Source organism: Grampus griseus, assembly GCF_964374135.1.
Source record: "Grampus griseus genome assembly, chromosome: 10".
In the NCBI taxonomy this organism is placed as follows: Eukaryota; Metazoa; Chordata; class Mammalia; order Artiodactyla; family Delphinidae; genus Grampus; species Grampus griseus.
The window spans coordinates 38161335-38177990 of NC_139004.1; the positions used below are offsets into that span (position 1 = coordinate 38161335).

The 16656-nt window shown below is 52.2% G+C and overlaps 2 protein-coding genes across 10 annotated transcripts; both read right to left on the reverse strand.

The window, feature by feature from the left end:
- Nucleotides 1-53: 53 nt before the first annotated feature.
- On the reverse strand, nt 54-2801 carry RPL10A (ribosomal protein L10a). The gene is made up of 6 exons (XM_082662936.1): nt 2721-2801; nt 2299-2373; nt 2143-2223; nt 1640-1788; nt 540-712; nt 54-257 (listed from the first exon to the last, which is right to left on the reverse strand). The coding sequence occupies exons 1-6, from the start codon at nt 2723-2725 to the stop codon at nt 87-89; spliced, it is 654 nt and encodes a 217-aa protein (XP_082519062.1). The 5' UTR covers nt 2726-2801; the 3' UTR covers nt 54-86.
- FANCE (FA complementation group E) lies at nt 2790-14836 on the reverse strand. Of its 9 annotated transcripts, none has more exons than XR_014297272.1 (11): nt 14371-14836; nt 11341-11962; nt 10722-10766; nt 10328-10396; nt 9889-10032; nt 9350-9473; nt 9046-9124; nt 7621-7687; nt 6255-6380; nt 4289-4710; nt 2790-2899 (listed from the first exon to the last, which is right to left on the reverse strand). XR_014297272.1 is itself a non-coding variant. In XM_082662932.1 (10 exons), exons 1-10 carry the CDS (start codon nt 14616-14618, stop codon nt 4609-4611), a joined length of 1626 nt encoding a protein of 541 aa, XP_082519058.1. In that variant the 5' UTR covers nt 14619-14836; the 3' UTR covers nt 2935-4608. The 9 variants fall into 9 exon arrangements, 4 of the variants coding, with proteins under 4 accessions (XP_082519058.1, XP_082519061.1, XP_082519060.1 ...); XR_014297273.1 differs by lacking the exon at nt 2790-2899 and adding an exon at nt 2935-3234; XR_014297275.1 differs by lacking the exon at nt 2790-2899 and adding an exon at nt 7195-7292 and having other exon boundaries at nt 4573-4710.
- Between the last annotated feature and the right edge of the window lie 1820 nt (nt 14837-16656).

Below are 16656 nucleotides of genomic sequence, written 5' to 3' on the forward strand. Positions count from 1 at the left end.
TAAATGACTACCCATCACTGGCTCATCAGTCCCAAAGCCACAGGAGACGGTGGTAATGGTGGGAATATGGTTTATTAAGCTGTGCCTTAGTACAGGCGCTGGGGCTTGCCCATGGTGCTCTTAATGTACAAAGCCCGAACGTTCTGCCAATTTTTCTTGAGCAATGACACCAGGAAGTTGACAGCTAAGTGGATGTTGTACACAAGCTCATCATCTGTCATTTTCACGTGGCCAACAGCCACTGCCAGACACAGCACCTGTGGGGAGAGGAAGGTCAAATCAGGTTGGTGGCTAGATTCAAGAAAATGTAGAGTGGGCCCGTCTACAAGCCAGATGGCCCATCCCTATGACCTCCAGTGACCTAATGAGCAGTGCTCTGGCCCCAGACCAAGACCAGAGTTATTTGAAAAGCTTCAATCCTGTTAGGTGACTGTCACAAGTCCTAAGTATCCACAGAATTGCAAACCAGAGCTCCCACTTGGAGAACGTGGGTCAACTTCACCACTGTTCAACCTATGCAACTGGCTAGACCTTCTCACCTTCTTCATCTGGAACTTGATTGTGGACTTCACTTCATCAACTTTGGCCACCATGTTCTCATTGTGGGTCAGCAAGGAAGGGAACTTGCCGGCCTTATTCAGGCCTGGGCCCAGGATTCGTGGGATCTGCTTGATCAGAGACTCTGAAGCCAAAAAGGCATCATACTTCTTGGCTGGTAAAGAGAGGAAGCCGTTAGGACCTGGCCCCTGAAGACACCTCTAACCGGGGCTATGAGACAGCCGCAGAAGTGGCCTCTAACCAGCAATCTACCCCTTCCCCAGCTACCGAGTCTTTTTTTTTTTTTTTTTTTTTGCGGTACGCGGGCCTCTCACTGTTGTGGCCTCTCCCATTGCAGAGCACAGGCTCCGGACACGCAGGCTCAGCGGCCATGGCTCACGGGCCCAGCCGCTCCGCGGCATGTGGGATCTTCCCGGACTGGGGCACGAACCCGTGTCCCCTGCATCGGCAGGCGGACTCTCAACCACTGCGCCACCAGGGAAGCCCAGCTACCGAGTCTTTTTAATCCTCTCCCCATTCCAGTATTATCTCCATCCTCTAGACTTTTACTGGCCCAACATTCATATGAAACCCAGTAGAAGTCCAGGCTGACTCACAACCCATCTTGCAATGAAAATGCTCACGCTAGTTAAGTCTGCCTGGTTTCAAATCCTGCCTTTTTAGCTACACAACTGGGTTACCTGTTTATCTGTAAAATGCTCAAATCACATAGCCTAAAGGTTAAAATGAAATATGGAAGTTTTAAGTAGAAATTTCAATTCAGAATGTACCAACACCTGACCTATCAATGTGACAGTTCTCGCTTGCTTAGAAAAGAACCACTGCCTGGCTTTCTTCCTCTATTAAATCCAATTCTCAAAGCAAAATAGAATTTTCACGTGGCTAAAAAATACCAGTCAAGTTAACCAACCACAGCAGATCCTTTCTGTCCTGACTCTACCCCACCATCACTTTAAAATCCAAGTGGCAGAAATACTCCTGTTCTACCACTCCAGTGAGAACTGCCTCCACCCTACCCCACATACAAAACCACACCATGATGGGTGGGTGGCCGGGGAAGAACCACACCAGGCACACTCACCCAGCTTCTTGACCAGTTTCTTATTCTTGTTGAGTTTCTTCAGGGCCTCGATGTCCATGTGGGGGATATCCACAGCCTTGGCCTCATCACAATGCTGCTGGTCCCCCAGAACACACACGGAAAACTTGGGGCGGGGAGTGGACTTAAGCCTGCATTTTGGGGAACAGTATAGGTCACACCCAGCCCTGGGTCCCAAGGGCAGGTGAAGGGGTCTGGGACCGCTGCAGTACTGAGCCTTACCCAGAGCGTCCGCATTCACCAACAGCTAGTTTGGCTTCTCAAACTAGCCGGCGGGCTCAGCCAAGGCCTCCCCACGCCTCCCCTCTTGTTTTAAGACCCAGGGTGGGGGTCCGTCCAGCCACGCCTGCCCGGAGCAGGGGGTCTGCACTACCCGAGCACTTCAGTGCCACACGTGCCTGGCCGCCTCGGGCTCAACAGGAGCCTGAAGGGAGGAGACAGGCATGGGGACACTGAGGGCTGGGTGGGATTAGAACGGTGCCAACCTGACGGTGCCCGAGAAGCGTTTGTCCTTCTGAGGGTCATAGTTCTTCAGGCTTATCTGAAGCTCCACCGTCTCCAAAAACCTTAAAAAAGCGTAACAAAGTTAACGGACCATCCGCGGCTTCCCAAAGCTGCCCTCCGCGGAAGTCCGCGCTTACTTCCGGCGCTTGCGCTGGTTCCCGTGCAGGACTTCCCGCACTGCCTCATAGAGGGTGTCTCGGGAGACTTTGCTGCTGCAAGAAGGAAAGAAGACGAGCGATCAGGACCAGCGAGCAGTGGACCAATCCGTTGGAGTGTCAGAAGGCTCAGGCTCGGGGATGGTCCACGGAATACTCCCCGGGTATTCCGGACGCCAAGTGAGGCACTCTGGACCAGATGCAAACCCCGGGGAAGAGGGGCCCTACTGGCGGCCGGCCTTGGCACGCGAACTCCAACGCCAGGCCCGTAGGCCGAAGCCTGGCAAAAATGCCCCGCTACGAAGCATAAGCAAGGACCCCCGATTCCGCCCGTAGTGTCTCCCTCCCCACGGGAGCGCCCGGAGGCGCGGATGAGTACGGATATCACTCGAAGCGCCACTAACCTCATAGCTCCTGCCGCCGCGATAACCGGAAAAGGGACAACTCAGTTCGCGCACGCGCTCAAATAGGACCTGGTTATCGCGAGAGATGCCTTGTTCCCGCGGCTTTCCCCTTGAGAGCAGTCGGGTCGCTCAGTGCCGGGGGTGGGGCGCCGCGGCAGCCGCGTGTTGCACTGCTAGACCTACGCGGAGACCACAGAGCTGCGGCGGTCCCGGGCGCCCGTTGCCACCAGCAGCTGCCCAGGCCCTTAGGGAAGAGGCTGGGCCCAGGGCGGTGAGCTGCAGTAGTCACACTCCTGGGCGCCGCCCCGTGTCGGACGCTGAGAGCGTGCAATTCCGACATGTTTGTCCCTTAAACCTCCACGCTTCCTCCTGACCTTAGCACCTGCTTCACTTCTCAAAAGCAGGCTTTGCTCCTGACCTCTCTCCCTCATCATCTTGTTCTAACGGGGGCTCGCGGCTTCTGAGGAAGTTGTGGGAAGGGAAATGTCGAGTTCTCTTCCCGGCGCCTCAGAGCCTGCGGTGGGGAGGAGCGGGTAAGGTTCTGTGATGAACTTTCACCTGATAGTTGACTCAGTAACATCTCCAGGTTGTGTTTTTTTGTTTGTTTGTTTTTTAAATATTTATTTTGGCTGTGTTGGATCTTCATTGTGGCATGTTTAGTTGCAGCATGTGTGATCTTATTTGCGGCATGCGAACTCTTAGTTGCAGCATGCATGTGAGATCTAGTTCCCTGCCCAGGGATCGAACCCAAGCCCTCTGCATTCGGAGCGCTGAGTCTTTCCCACTGGACCACCAAGGAAGTCCCCAGGTTAAGTGTTTACTATGAACAAGGCGCCTAGCTAAGTGCTGTGGGAATATAGTTGTAGAACACACAAGCCCACAGTATTGCACACCCTTTCTGTCTTTCCTGTCCAATAGGCCTCATCCTGTTCTCTGCTCACAGTAATCCCAGGAGCCCTTCAGATCCCTCCTCAAAAGCCATCATCTGCCCAAAAGTCTTCCCCAACTCCAGGCTGAGTTACTCTCACCCTCAAGCCCCCCTCCGCAGTGCAGGATGCACAGCCCACCCATGTACTCAACAGCTCTGATAGGGCTGGGGTGGGTGGTATCATACATGATCTGGCCCACAGAACTCTACCACCTTCCCCTCACCGAACATTTCCCTTGGAAAAAGATGCCCCTGTCACTGAGCAGGGTGGGGATGGCGTGGTATGTGGTTTCAGCAAACACCCAGAGTTAGTAGGAAGGCAGGCACTGCTTCTAATAAAACATTACTGAACTTCCTGCTTTTTATGAAATACCACTGATAAATTATTATTTAAGTCAGAAACAACACAGAGGATCATAACATACACTTGAGCACGAGAGATCTGTGCTAAACATACAGATCTCCCGGGGCTCCTGGAGCATCACTGTCGTCCACTCTGGGTCTGCTTTGACCCTACTGAGGCCTATCTTAACTCCTATTTTATTTATTATTATATTTTGGCCACATCTCACGGCATGCGGAACTCCCCCAACCAGGGATCCAACCCTCGTCCCCTGCAATGGAAGTGCAGAGTCTTAACCGCTGGACCATCAAGGAAGTCTGATGCCTATCTTAAAGTGTCTGTCCCCACAGCCTGAGGTAGAAATGACAAGAAGGCAGCCCAGGCTCAGCAGCTCTTGGTAATACAACTCACCCAGCCCCCTTAGCCCCAGACCCTTCCTGCTGGCTGGGAGGCCCAGATGGCCTCTCTGCAGCCTAGAGCAGGGAGACAGTTGACCCCTGGGATGGCCAGGCTCAGCCCTGACCCCCAGGCAAGGGGCAGGATGAGGTGCTCAGGGCAGAAGTGTCCTTCGGGAATCTGATGAGGGAGGTCCGGGAGGGTGGTCCCTTGGTGGATGGTCAGGGGGCCAGCTGTCTCAGGGCAGCCTGCAGGGACTTCTTCAGGAAAGTGGTATTGAGCTCCAGAACTGCAGCCAGGCCCAGCCTCTGGGGCTCACTGATCTGGAGAGAAGGAAGAATCATGTCTGGACTCCAGCAGCTGATCCCTCCCATCTCCCCTCTGCCCCTGGGCTCTGTTTAGTTAGAAGAGAGAAATCCAGGACACAAGGACAATAGGAGGAGATGACTCCCTGAGCAATCTATCCTCATTATCTCACCATGGTTAAGCAAGGTGTTTGGATTCAGGTAGACCTGGGGTCAAATACTAACTGCACAACGTACTATGTCAGCCATATTAAGAATGGTTGACAATTATTAGGTGCTTACTATGGGGCAGCACTTTATATGCATGACTTCATTTAATCCTCACAATCCTCCCATTTTATAGATGAGGAAACTGAGGTTCAGAGACACTCCACTGTGGCTGCCACATTCCTTCTGGGCCACTCTTTCTTCCCTGACCTGTGGCTGCAACCTCTGACCCATCTCTGCCCTGTACCTTCACTCTCCAATCCCCACTCCTTGCCAAGGCCAGAGGTTTCTCTACAGAATACAAATCTAATCAGGTCACTCCAGCTGAAGGCCCTGAGATAACCTCTGATGCCTCATATTGCAGGTCCTTCCAGGATCTACAGAGGGTCTTCAGAGGATCCAGGAGCTTCCTGAAATTGTGCATAAGATGTGTATTCATATTTCCATTTTTCTGGGAGGATGTATGCCTTTCACCAAATCATCACATAGGCCTGTGATCCCAAGAAAAGGGTTAAGAGCCAAGAGAAGACCTGGTCTTCAAGATAAAGTCCAAGCTCCTCACCATAACCTACAGGGCCCTCCATTAGATGCTACCATGACTTGGCAATGTGACCTCGGGCAAATTACTTTAACCTGTGTCTCAATCTCCTCACCTATAAAATGGAGCTAATAATAGTATCTTCTCATAGGACTAACACCTGGAATAAACTAGTGAGTTAACATATGCAAAGGGCTTAGAACGATGCCTGGAACATATGAGGGGCTACAAGTATCAGCTCTCAGTATTTTAGCTCTCTAACTTCATCCCCTACAGCCATCTACTCTTGGGATTTTAGGCCTCAGCTACAACAATGTACCTGCAGATCCCCTGGGACATTGAGTGCTTACACCGTTTCTTTTGCCTGGAATGCCCTTTCCTTCATCTCCGCCCTTGACTACCACTCACCCTTTAAGAGTCAGGAAGCCTGTCCCAACTCCCAATCACAAACAAGGTTTAGTTGCCCCCTTTTCCTCTGTCATCAAATGCCCTGTGCATACCTTTCACCTGGCTCCTACCAGATATTACAATGAGCCAGTTATCATCTCTCTCCCCTCTCACTAACTGGGGGAGAGGGTCAAGTCCAGGACAGAAACTGTGATATGGTCACTGTTGATTCCTTAATGCCCCAGATAGCATCTGGCCCACAGCAGTGTTGGCTGGATGAATGAACTCCTAAGCAGTCTCACTCCCCTGTCTTGGGCTTGAACTTGTGGTTTCCAAGGCTAACACTCAGGGTTTTCTCCCTGACAAACATATACCCTCGTGGCAGGCTCAGAGCAGCAGGAGCAGCCCTCATGGCCCTACCAATACTCACATTGGCCCGATACTTGGTTACCACTGTCAGCATGAGCTTGGCATAGGCCATGGACGTGGTGGCTGCTGGCCCCTCTTTACAGAGTTTCTCCATCAACACACTGAACTTCTCAGAGGGCATCTCCACCTGCACACATTAGGAGATCAGACAGTAGCACAAGAAAGGACCCTGGATTCAACTCCCAACTCCATCACTTCCTAACCAGGTGACCCTGTGCAGGTCACTTAACTGAGACTCAGTTTCCACATCTATAAAATGGGGCTCATGATGTCAAACTCTGAAGACTGTGAAAAGGATTAAATGAGATTATGCACATAAAGCCTAGCACACAGGTCTCAAAAAATGGTGGCCACTGTTGCACAGGCTCAGATTAGGAGATGGGGGACAAGGATCCCTCGCCTGGCTTAGTGGTTGAAGATATAAAGGAGTGAGGTCCCAAGGGGGCACTGGCAGTATAATAACAACAGATCTTCATAGTCACAATTTAATAAACACTTATTATGCGTTAGGTACCACTCTGAGCATGTTACACCAATTATACCATTTAAACCTCACCCCAGTTTTATGTGGTAGGTGCTATCATCACTCCCCTTTTGCAGATGAGGAAACTGAGGCATAAAGAGGTTAAGTCAACTACCTACGTTATAAACAAATGAGGCAGAATTTTAGGTACTGATATATGGAAAAACTGCCGAAATGTACTGTTAGATGAAAAAAGCAAAGTGCAGAGCACTGAGCTTGGTGTGTTACCATCTATGTAAAAGGCAGGGGAAAAGTAAATTTCACCATGTGTCCTTGTATATAGACAGCATCTCTGGAAGGGTTCCCCTGCAACTAGTAACACTGATTAGCCCTGCGGAGGGGAATCTCGGTGGCTGGGGAAAATTTTTTCACTATATCCTTTTAAGCGTTCAAAATTGTGAACATATGAATCTATTACCTATTCAAAAATAAATTAGGCACTGTCCCTGGCAGTCCACTGGTTAGGACTCCACGCTTCCACTTCAGGGGGCACGGGTTCAATCCCTGGTCGGGGAACTAGGATCCCGCATGCCATGCAGTGCGGCCAAAAAATAAATTAATTAAATTTAAAAATAAATTAAATTTACACACACACACATCAAAAAATCCCTCCCCAAGGCCACACAGCTACTAAGAGGTAGAGCTGGGATTCACCATGCAGTCAGCTCTCTGCTACTGGCCTTTCAAGCCCCTGGACCCTCCCACTGTCACGGGCACCCTGCCGGAGGGCAGTCATCCTGCTTGCCCCTCCATCACTGAAGGGGTCAGACACCCAGGAGCTGCACACCCAGCCACAGCACTACAGCACTTCTTTGTCCACTCTTCCCCAAGGCAGCCTGCTCACCTGCCGCTCCAGGAGTGACTGCAACACCAAGAAAGTCTCTTCCTTCCAGGGCAGCTCCAAGATCTGTCTGCAAGGCACAGGCCCCAGTGAGGAAAGCTCAGCCTCCCACCTGAGCCTGAATATCTACTGCTCCTACCCCAAGGCAGGGCAAGGCCCTGGGGACAGCCAAGATCTCCAGCCAACAGAGGAAGTAGTCAGAGCCCCCCGATGCTGGTGGCCATCTAGCAGCCACTGCTGCAGAGCCCATACTCAGTGCTGGGAAGGCCACAGCCCAAGACCCCCGGGACCTGACACGAAGGATTTGGCAGTGAGAGGTACAAAGGTCCCCTGGAAAATAACCAGGAGTTGACAGTGCCTCCTGAGTTTGAAAGCGGAGGACGACCCAGGGAAGAGGAGGATGATGATGGGTGAGATGACACACAGGAGGCTTCCTAGAGAAGGCGAAACCTCCCTGCGGAACCCAGCCCACGGTGAGGTCCACTCCAGCTGCACCTACTGTCCTCAGCTTGTTTGGAAAAGCAGGATGTCACATGGAAACGGTGTGGCTTCTTGGGTGCACAGACTTGGGTTTGATCCCAGGCTTTTGCACTTGCTGGCTGTGTGACCTTTGGCCACCTCCCTCAACCTCTCTGAGCTTCAGTTTTTCCATCTCTAAGGCGGCCACAGCACTTACCTCACAGGATTGCATGAAGACTAATGAAGTAATAAATCTAAAGCGCAGAGAAAGTGCTCAACAACTGGCGGCTGGTAGTATTTTTGCGACTGTCCCCTTCTCATGTTATACTTAGCATTTCATATTTCATGTTAGTGTCCAATGAGATCTCACCTACTCATTATTTCTACATGTCTGTATCTTGACTCCCCAATTTTGATACCTAAATTTAACACCAATTTAATAACAACATTTGAGCACTCACTAGGTGCCAAACACTGTGCCGAGGCCATGATATGCGTTATCACAGTTATTATCTAGAAAAACTCTACAGAGTTCATACATGGAAACAGGCTCAGAGAGATGCAATAACCTGTTTAAAACTCACACGTTTAAATAAAAGGCAAGGTTGAGACCTGCAACCATGTCTGTCTGACTCCAGAGCCAGTGCTCTGAACCACTACGCCATGTTCCAACTACGCCAAGAACTCAAGAGCAGGAGTGCCAGCCTCTTCGCATTCCCGGGGGCACCTGGCACAGAAGACTGAAACCCTGGGCTTGGGAAGGTGCATGGGATGGCAACTAACAGGGGCCCACAGGTGGGAAGGCACAAGCCAGGCTCAGGACAGCGAGAGGGGGCAATGGCTGTGCCACTGCCTGTATTTCAGGCACGGGGCCTGGTACCCAGCCGGCTCCAAGTCCAGAATGCCAAGAGCAGGTTTGGCTAGAGGGAGGAGGTGCGGGTGGGGCCAGCGTGGAGCTTGTACACTCACCCCAGCATTAGAGCCTGCATGTCCGGCTCCAGGGCCTCGTCCTTTGTAAGGCAACACAGTAACTCTGTTTGAGCTGGACCTGGGTGGGCGACAGCAGAGGGGAAAAGTCTGGGAGCAGCTGGCAGGAGAGAATGGGGCTAGCAGGGAACAAAATGCCTGGCCCTTTACAGGTGGCATCGTCAGGGAAGCAACAGGTATCTTCATTTATTGAAAACTCAGCTCCTGCCAGGGCCACCCGGGGGGTGAAGGGTGCTGGGAACAGACAGGGAAGAGCTACCAGGCCTGGGGCCCATTCCAGAATTACCTATTCCTGGGGCTTGGAGCACAGGGCCAAGGAGGGCTCTGCAGACGGCGTAGGTGTACTTAGTACAGAAGGAGGTCAGGGCAGTTGTGAGCAAGCGGGAGGCTGAGGAAGTCAGGGAGAGAATCTACAGCCAACGGGGAAGAAAATATTAATTTCTTTCTTCTTCCTTCCTATCAGTGTTTATTGAACACGTATTTCAGAGGCTCACACATTACAGTACAGAGAAAAAAGAAGTTCTTTTATCTAGGACTCACATGGATCCACTCATTGGAAAGGACACATAGCTCCCTTCCCCAGCTCCCAAATCCCTGATCCCAAACCCCAAATCCCTTCCACTTCTCTAAGGATCTGGGGCCCAAGAGGGAGGAGTTAGATGCCAGGTGGGTAGATGGCCTAGGGGGTTATGCCCTTCCCTTGCCCCAGGCTCCCCAGACAAGCAGATGCATGCAAGGCTGGGGACCCCCTCTCCCACCCTACTGAGGGTTCAGACTCTCTCACTCACTGTCTCTGGCACTCCATGTGTATCCCAGCGCACCTACCCGTCCAAGGAAGAGGCTCCTGGTCAGCACAGTAGCATTGCTGAGGCTGAGGTCTGGTGAAAGGGCCAGCAGCCAGGTGCAGAGCTGCAGGAGACCTGTGTCCGAGAGCTGTGGGAGCTGCAGCTGGGCACACACCAGGTCCACCTGCCAAGGAGGAGGGAGGACACCGGGACACTCAGCCTGTCTCTGCTGGGCTGTCTCAATCCAACCGGGCAGCAGAAGGGGCGGGGCCAGGACACTCCAGGGTAAGGTAAGGTGGGGAGAGCTGCCCTACGGGGAGGAACCAAGGGCTAAAAGAAACCACTGAGGGTCACCCCTGCCCCTGAGACCAAAAAACCCAACAAAATCCCCTCCCCAAATTCCTACATGAGGCAGGGAAACACAAATTTAAATGGAGAGGGACCGTGTCCTCAGGGCCAGGCGGTTTTTCTGGACTCACCTGGCCAGGACTGCATTCGTGGAGAAGCTGCAGCTCAACTGGTGGGGTGCCCTCCAGCCCTTCCAACCCCTGGGAAGGCAAATCCCATGTTAGGACCTGCAGAGCCCTCAGTGACAAGTCACTGAGGCCACCCCTTCAATTGGCAGAGTGGATGGCTAAGGACCCCAGAAGGTGCTACTAGAAGAGAGGAACTTGCCTGGAATTAGAACCTGTCTCAGGTTAGACAACATACTTGGACCAAGAAAAGCCTTTGCAGGGACTGTCCTCAGACCTTCATTCTAACCCCCTCACCCAAACAGCCTGTGCCTCACTGCACTGGGGCTTCCCTGGGCACAGCTGGGGTCCAGGCAGGGGGCGGAAGAAGGGTTATGGGTAGCAGAGTAGGGCCAGTCACCTTCCCGAGGGTCTTGAGCAGCTGCTGCAGCCTGGGAACTTGTTCCTGCAGAGGAGAGCCCAGTCACTGCCATGTCCCCACCCACGCAGCATGGCCCCCAACCCAGACCCAGCCCCCTCTCTGAGAAGGCCCCAGGTCAGTGGGCACTAGCGGGCAAAGATGACTCAAGAGAGCCAGAACGTAAACCTTGCAAAGTGCTTAAAGAACTCAAACTAGACAAGACCTATGTAAACCCAACTGAACAGACTTGTCTTCTCTGCATACATCCTAATGGGGGCAGACCCAGGCCTTGGGCTGGGAGGACAGGCTGGATGCTGGTATGATTCCCCCATTCCCATAAGATAGATGGGTGGCAGGGGTAGCTCCAGAGCCTTTCCTCTTCCGTGGTACCCTTAACCTCACACTATTGATCATTAGGTCAAGGGCTCCCACCTCCAGTAACTCCTGTCCCACCCCCTCCTCTGCAGAATCTGTGGAGCAGAAACTACATTCCCTCAACCCCACCTCCTTCCCCTTGCTCCACGGACTACAGTCATCCGAGGTGGGACACAGTATCCCAACCGGCTTAACCCCCCCATTCCTGAAGAATCATTCAAAAGCAGCCTCCTCACCCTAGTACCTGGATAGCTCTGGGCAACTCCAAACTCTCAGGTAGGCCCTTAGCATCCTCTAGACTCTGACCAGCCTCACTGGGCTTAGCCCCCAAAACAGGCTGGTTCTTAATGGACGATGCACCTCCTCCATTGGCCAGGGATTCCAAAGATTCATGTTCAGGTCTGTTTTCCTCATGACTTTCTTCTTCTTCCTTTTCCAACCACCGGAGCCTTTTGGGGGCCCTCTCCCCCTCAGGACTGGCAGGCTCTTCCTCCGCTTCCTTTCTGCGTTTCCCAGGCCGCTGGGAGTCCTTGTCCTCCTCCTGTTCTGTCCCTTCGGGATCTGGAGCCTGGGGCAACTTCAACTTCCTGCCCCCTTGGCCCAGCTGCCTACACAGGCCTCGGAGCTGTCTCTGGCACCTTTTAGACAGTGGGGACACTCCCTCAGTGGAGATCCCAACACCCAGATCCCTTCGCAGAAATTCCCCAAGGGCCCGGAGCCAGGGATCAGGGTCGGGGCTTGGATCCTGCTGCACAATCTGCAGCACAGGGTGGAGACTGCTTTCGGGCAGCGACGGCCAAACAGCCATCAGTAGGGACATCAGGTTCCTCCGGCATAACGGGGGCAATCGCAGCAGCAGTGGTTTCCTGGGTAGCAGAGGGAGAACAAGCAGTTAAGAGTGTCTTGCTGAAAGGAACATAGGGCAGACTGGGTAGAGCTAGAGGCTAGATGGCACCGGACAGACGGGGCGCTGGTGGGCAGTACCTGCGAGTCGGCATGGAAGTCATTCAACAAGTGGGCATCTATTCTACACTACACTAGGCCCTGCTCTTTGACATCTCCTATTTCAGCTCAGAAATTCACGTTGAAGCCTACCCTATAATAGATCCACGCTTGTTTTATGTAAAAAAGAAAAAGAAGCCCTTTCCCAAACTTTACGTAAAAATAATACTCCAGAATACTGAGCAACGCTTAGCCTGCAGACCTGTGCTCCCCTTCGCAGTCCCCTGGAACTCACAGGGTCACATCTGTCCAGCTCTGATGTTCCTTTCACTGAACTGAGTTCCTGAGAGGCAGAAGCAGTGTCTCTTTCCTCTGTGTCCCAGTACCCAGCACAACACCAGCCTAAAGCAGGCACTTGGTGCACATTTATTGACTGAATTAAATCTCTGAGAATAAGTTTCACAGATCAGCAAGACTGCTGTGGACAGAGCAAAGTAGCCATCTGTAACGTGACAAAGGCACGAATGCAGATGCTATGTGACCTGAGGCTTGCTGGAGTGGCAAGCAGGTCATGAGTGCATCTAGCCCACCACCCATCACGCCTCTGCACCTCTGTATACATGACTTTGTGGGGCTGCTTGGCATCACACACAGAGGCACTTGGGATATATAAGAGAGGAACGAAACCTTTTATTTTTTTGTGGAGAAAAAACACTAAATGAGAGAAAAAACGAGAGTAAAAGTTAAAAAGATCGTCAATTTGTGGTGGAGGATACTGAAGTAGAGAAGTCGGGAAGAGCCTACTCCAAGGACTTTTACCATTTTTGTGCATGGATTCCCTCATCAGAATAAGAGGGTTAAATGCATAAAGTACATAGCATTACAAAAGAAAACAATTATACTGCAGTACAGTTCTATCCAGGGACCGCAGGTTACGTTCCATTCCCCTTACTCTGTCCAGAAAGAGCCAGACCATTGGGTAAACATTTCCAGAGCGTCCAATTTGCGGATTCAGAAAATTCTATTGAAAGAAATTCAAGATGGAGTGTGGGAAGAAAATAATAGAACTTCTATTTCTATTCATCTAAAACATAAAAAATGAAGTATTACAAATATTTAAAATATGGATTGGCCCTCCATATTCCAGTGTCCAACCCAATTCTTAGGGAGGGGTATTCAAGGAGAGTGGGAGGCCTGCTCTTCAGCCCCCTAGAGGCTGAAGGTGGCACCTCACTACGTTACTTTCTGTATTTTACTTAACTAGATAGTTAAGTGCACCTATGGACGCTGTATTATCTTTCTTAACAAAACGAACCCTCACAAAATGGACACATGGCTTACAAGGATGTCAGAAAAGAAACTGACTACCAGTAGGGGAAGCACAACCTAATTCAAAAATGGTAGAGCTGACACTTCTGCTCCTAGTAGGGATTCTTAGCCACATAAAGAGGGGGAAAAAGTTCAAAGTCACCCAAAAGACTAAAAATTATCAAGAACACCATCCTCAAGGTAAGAGATCTTCCCCTAAACTGTATATTATGCTTTGAAAAACTGATATTATAAAGCCAGCATGATCAGATGTTTATTGTCATTTACCACGTTTAAAATTTCTATTTATGGGGACTTCCCTGGTGTCGCAGTGGTTAGGAGTCCGCCTGCCAATGCAGGGGACACGGATTCCATCCCTGGTTCAGGAAGATCCCACATGCCGCAGAGCAACTAAGCCCGTGCGCCACAACTCCTGAGCCTGCATGCCACAACTACTGAAGCCTGCGCACCTAGAGCCCGTGCTCCGCAACGAGAAGCCACCGCAATGAGAAGCCCGCGCACTGCAATGAAGAGTAGCCCCTGCTCTCCGAAACTGGAGAGAGTCCGCGTGCAGCAACGAAGACCCAACACAGCCATAAATAAATAAAAATAAAATTTAAAAAATTTTCTATTTATGTATACTTGATAATGTACGTATTTTAACACACGTGTACTCTTGACCTATACTGGAGGTAAGAGATGGAAGTGTGTGATTAAAATTAGTTAGAATCCACTGACATAATTATTCATTTACACCCAACCGAGGGCAGGTGTCTTTCGTCTAGGTAAGACCAGTACCTACGCTATGAGGGTCTGCCGAAGGCCCCGCCTCACAGGGCGCGCGGCAGGGACCCGCTCTCGGGGCAAGTATTTCACCTCTCTGTGCCTCGGTCTTCTCATCTAGAGAAGTAGGTAGCGCCAGCCCCTGCCTCACACCACCGTGGAGGATGACGGGCGGCGCCCCGAGCTACGCCAGCGGCCGCCGCGACCAGCAGGACAGGAGGAACGCGGGCGGACAACTTACAGCTCCAGGCGACAGTCCGGGCCCTCCACTACTGGCTCCTCCCGGCACAGCGCCTCGAAGACGCGGTCCCAGCCGAAGGGCTCCCCTCCGCGGCCGCTCAGAGCCCGCAGCACCCCCAAGCCGCGCCGCGCCCCGTCGGGCCCCGCCTGCAGCGTCTGCAGCAGGAGGCGGGCGGGGGCCTCTAGGTGCGCCCAGGGCGCCGGCTCCGCGCCCTCAGCCTGAGCGGGTGCCGCCTCCGGGGCCTCCATACCCGGGGCCAGGGAGCCGCGCTGCCCCGAGCTCTGGTTTCGGGCCTCAGCTCCGGGGCCTGGGGAAAGGGAGGCGGACGACAGCGCCGGCCCTGATGCTGCGGCCGGCCCCTTCCTGCGCGCGCCACATTCCCTCCTCAGCGTTCGGGGAGGCTCTCGGACTCGCACCCCGCCAGCGCGCGAAACTAGATCTGTCAGAAAGCAAAGGAACGGGGAAGTGCGGCCGGGTCTGGGCGCAAGGGCAGGCCGGAAGGGGCAGGTAGGATAGGAGTAGGGAGGCGGGGCGAAGGCCGAGTGCAGATCTGCTGATGAGGCGGGACCAGAGTGGGGGCGGTGCCACTAGGAAATCGGTTAGTGGGCGGGGTCATGCAAGAGCTAGAGTGGGGCGGGGCTTGATGGAGAATGGGTCCTCTGCGGCTGACCCTAACCTTGCTTCCTCCACCGATCGCTGAAGTAAGTGAGGGGGCGGGCGTACAGAATGGATATCAGGGATCCTGCTGGTTGTACTTCAGGATCCAAGCATCATTTAATTTCAGCTGACGCCCATGTTGCCTATAGATCATGGGCTTTGCCATAGGATTTGATCATAATTTACCATAACGTCACCTCTTCCACAGGCCATCAACTGGCATCACTGGGGTTTCAGTCCTCTCCAGAAATGTTCGATCTACTAATACACCCGAGAATGGAGTCGCAGTAAAACCTAATGCCATCGATATGGCCAAAGGCATTCCTGTAAACTTCCTCCCTAAGATCAAGAAGTGGCCTTGCTCTGGTTGTTTATAAGGGACCAAGAGTGCCTCCAATTCCCAGGGTTTTGGTTTAAGGAAATCTGCTGGAGGAGGCAGGCTTTCAGCGAAGGGAGGGACCATAGCAGAGGATAGGAATAAAGGCAGAGGGGAGAAGAGCCCCACAGCACCCCATAAACCCTCCTTTGGGTGTCAGCTTGTATTTCCATCCTCCCAGCTTCTGCTGCCATGCACACATCCACTCAATCAATAAATCTTTACTGAGCACCTAGCGCTCAGGATGCAGGGAACAAAATAACTACCTTTGCCCTCATTGTTGCTGACCCTCAATTGAGGAGAGACAGACAACTAAGTAAGTAAACAATAGAATGTTTGTTTGTGATAAGTGCTTTCAAGGATATAGCAGGGAAGGGAGATAGAGTGAGGTAGTTTTAAATAGGTGGTCAGGCAAGAGTGCACTTGCTGGGGAGTAACAGGAGAGGTAACCAGACCAGATCTTGTGAGGCCTTGACATCATAGAGAGGAATTTGTCTTTCACCCTGAATAGTATGGGAAGCCATAGGCATATTTTATTTTATTTATTTATTTTTTTTGTGGTACGCGGGCCTCTCACTGCCGCAGCCTCTCCCGTTGCAGAGCACAGGCTCCAGACGCTCAGGCTCAGCGGCCATGGCCCACGGGCCCAGCCGCTCTGCGGCTTGTGGGATCCTCCCGGACCGGGGCACGAACCCGTGTCCCCCGCATCGGCAGGCGGACTCCCAACCACTGCGCCACCAGGGAAGCCCCATAGAAATATTTTGAACTGGATCTGATTTCCATTAGAGCCAAATTTTTTATTTTTTCCAAAATGATTTCAAGGGAGGGACTTCCCTGGTGGTCCAGTGGTTAAGAATCCATCTTGCAATGCAGGGGATGATGGTTCGATTCCCTGGCTGGGGAACTAAGATCCCACATGCCACAGGACAACTAAGCCCGCGTGCCACAACTACTGAGCCCACACACCACAACTAGAGAGCCCGTGTACTACAGCTACAGAGCTCATGAGCTCTGGAGCCCATGCACCACAACTAGAGAGAAGCCCACACACTGAAAGGAAGAGCCTGTGTATCGCAACAAAAGATCCCGCGTGCTGCAACTAAGACCTGATGCAGCCAAAAAATAAAATAAAATTTTTTAAAAATGATTTTAAGGGCTTCCCTGGTGGTGCAGTGGTTGAGAGTCCGCCTGCCAATGCAGGGGACATGGGTTCGTGCCCCAGTCCAGGAAGATCCCATATGCTGCAGAGTGGC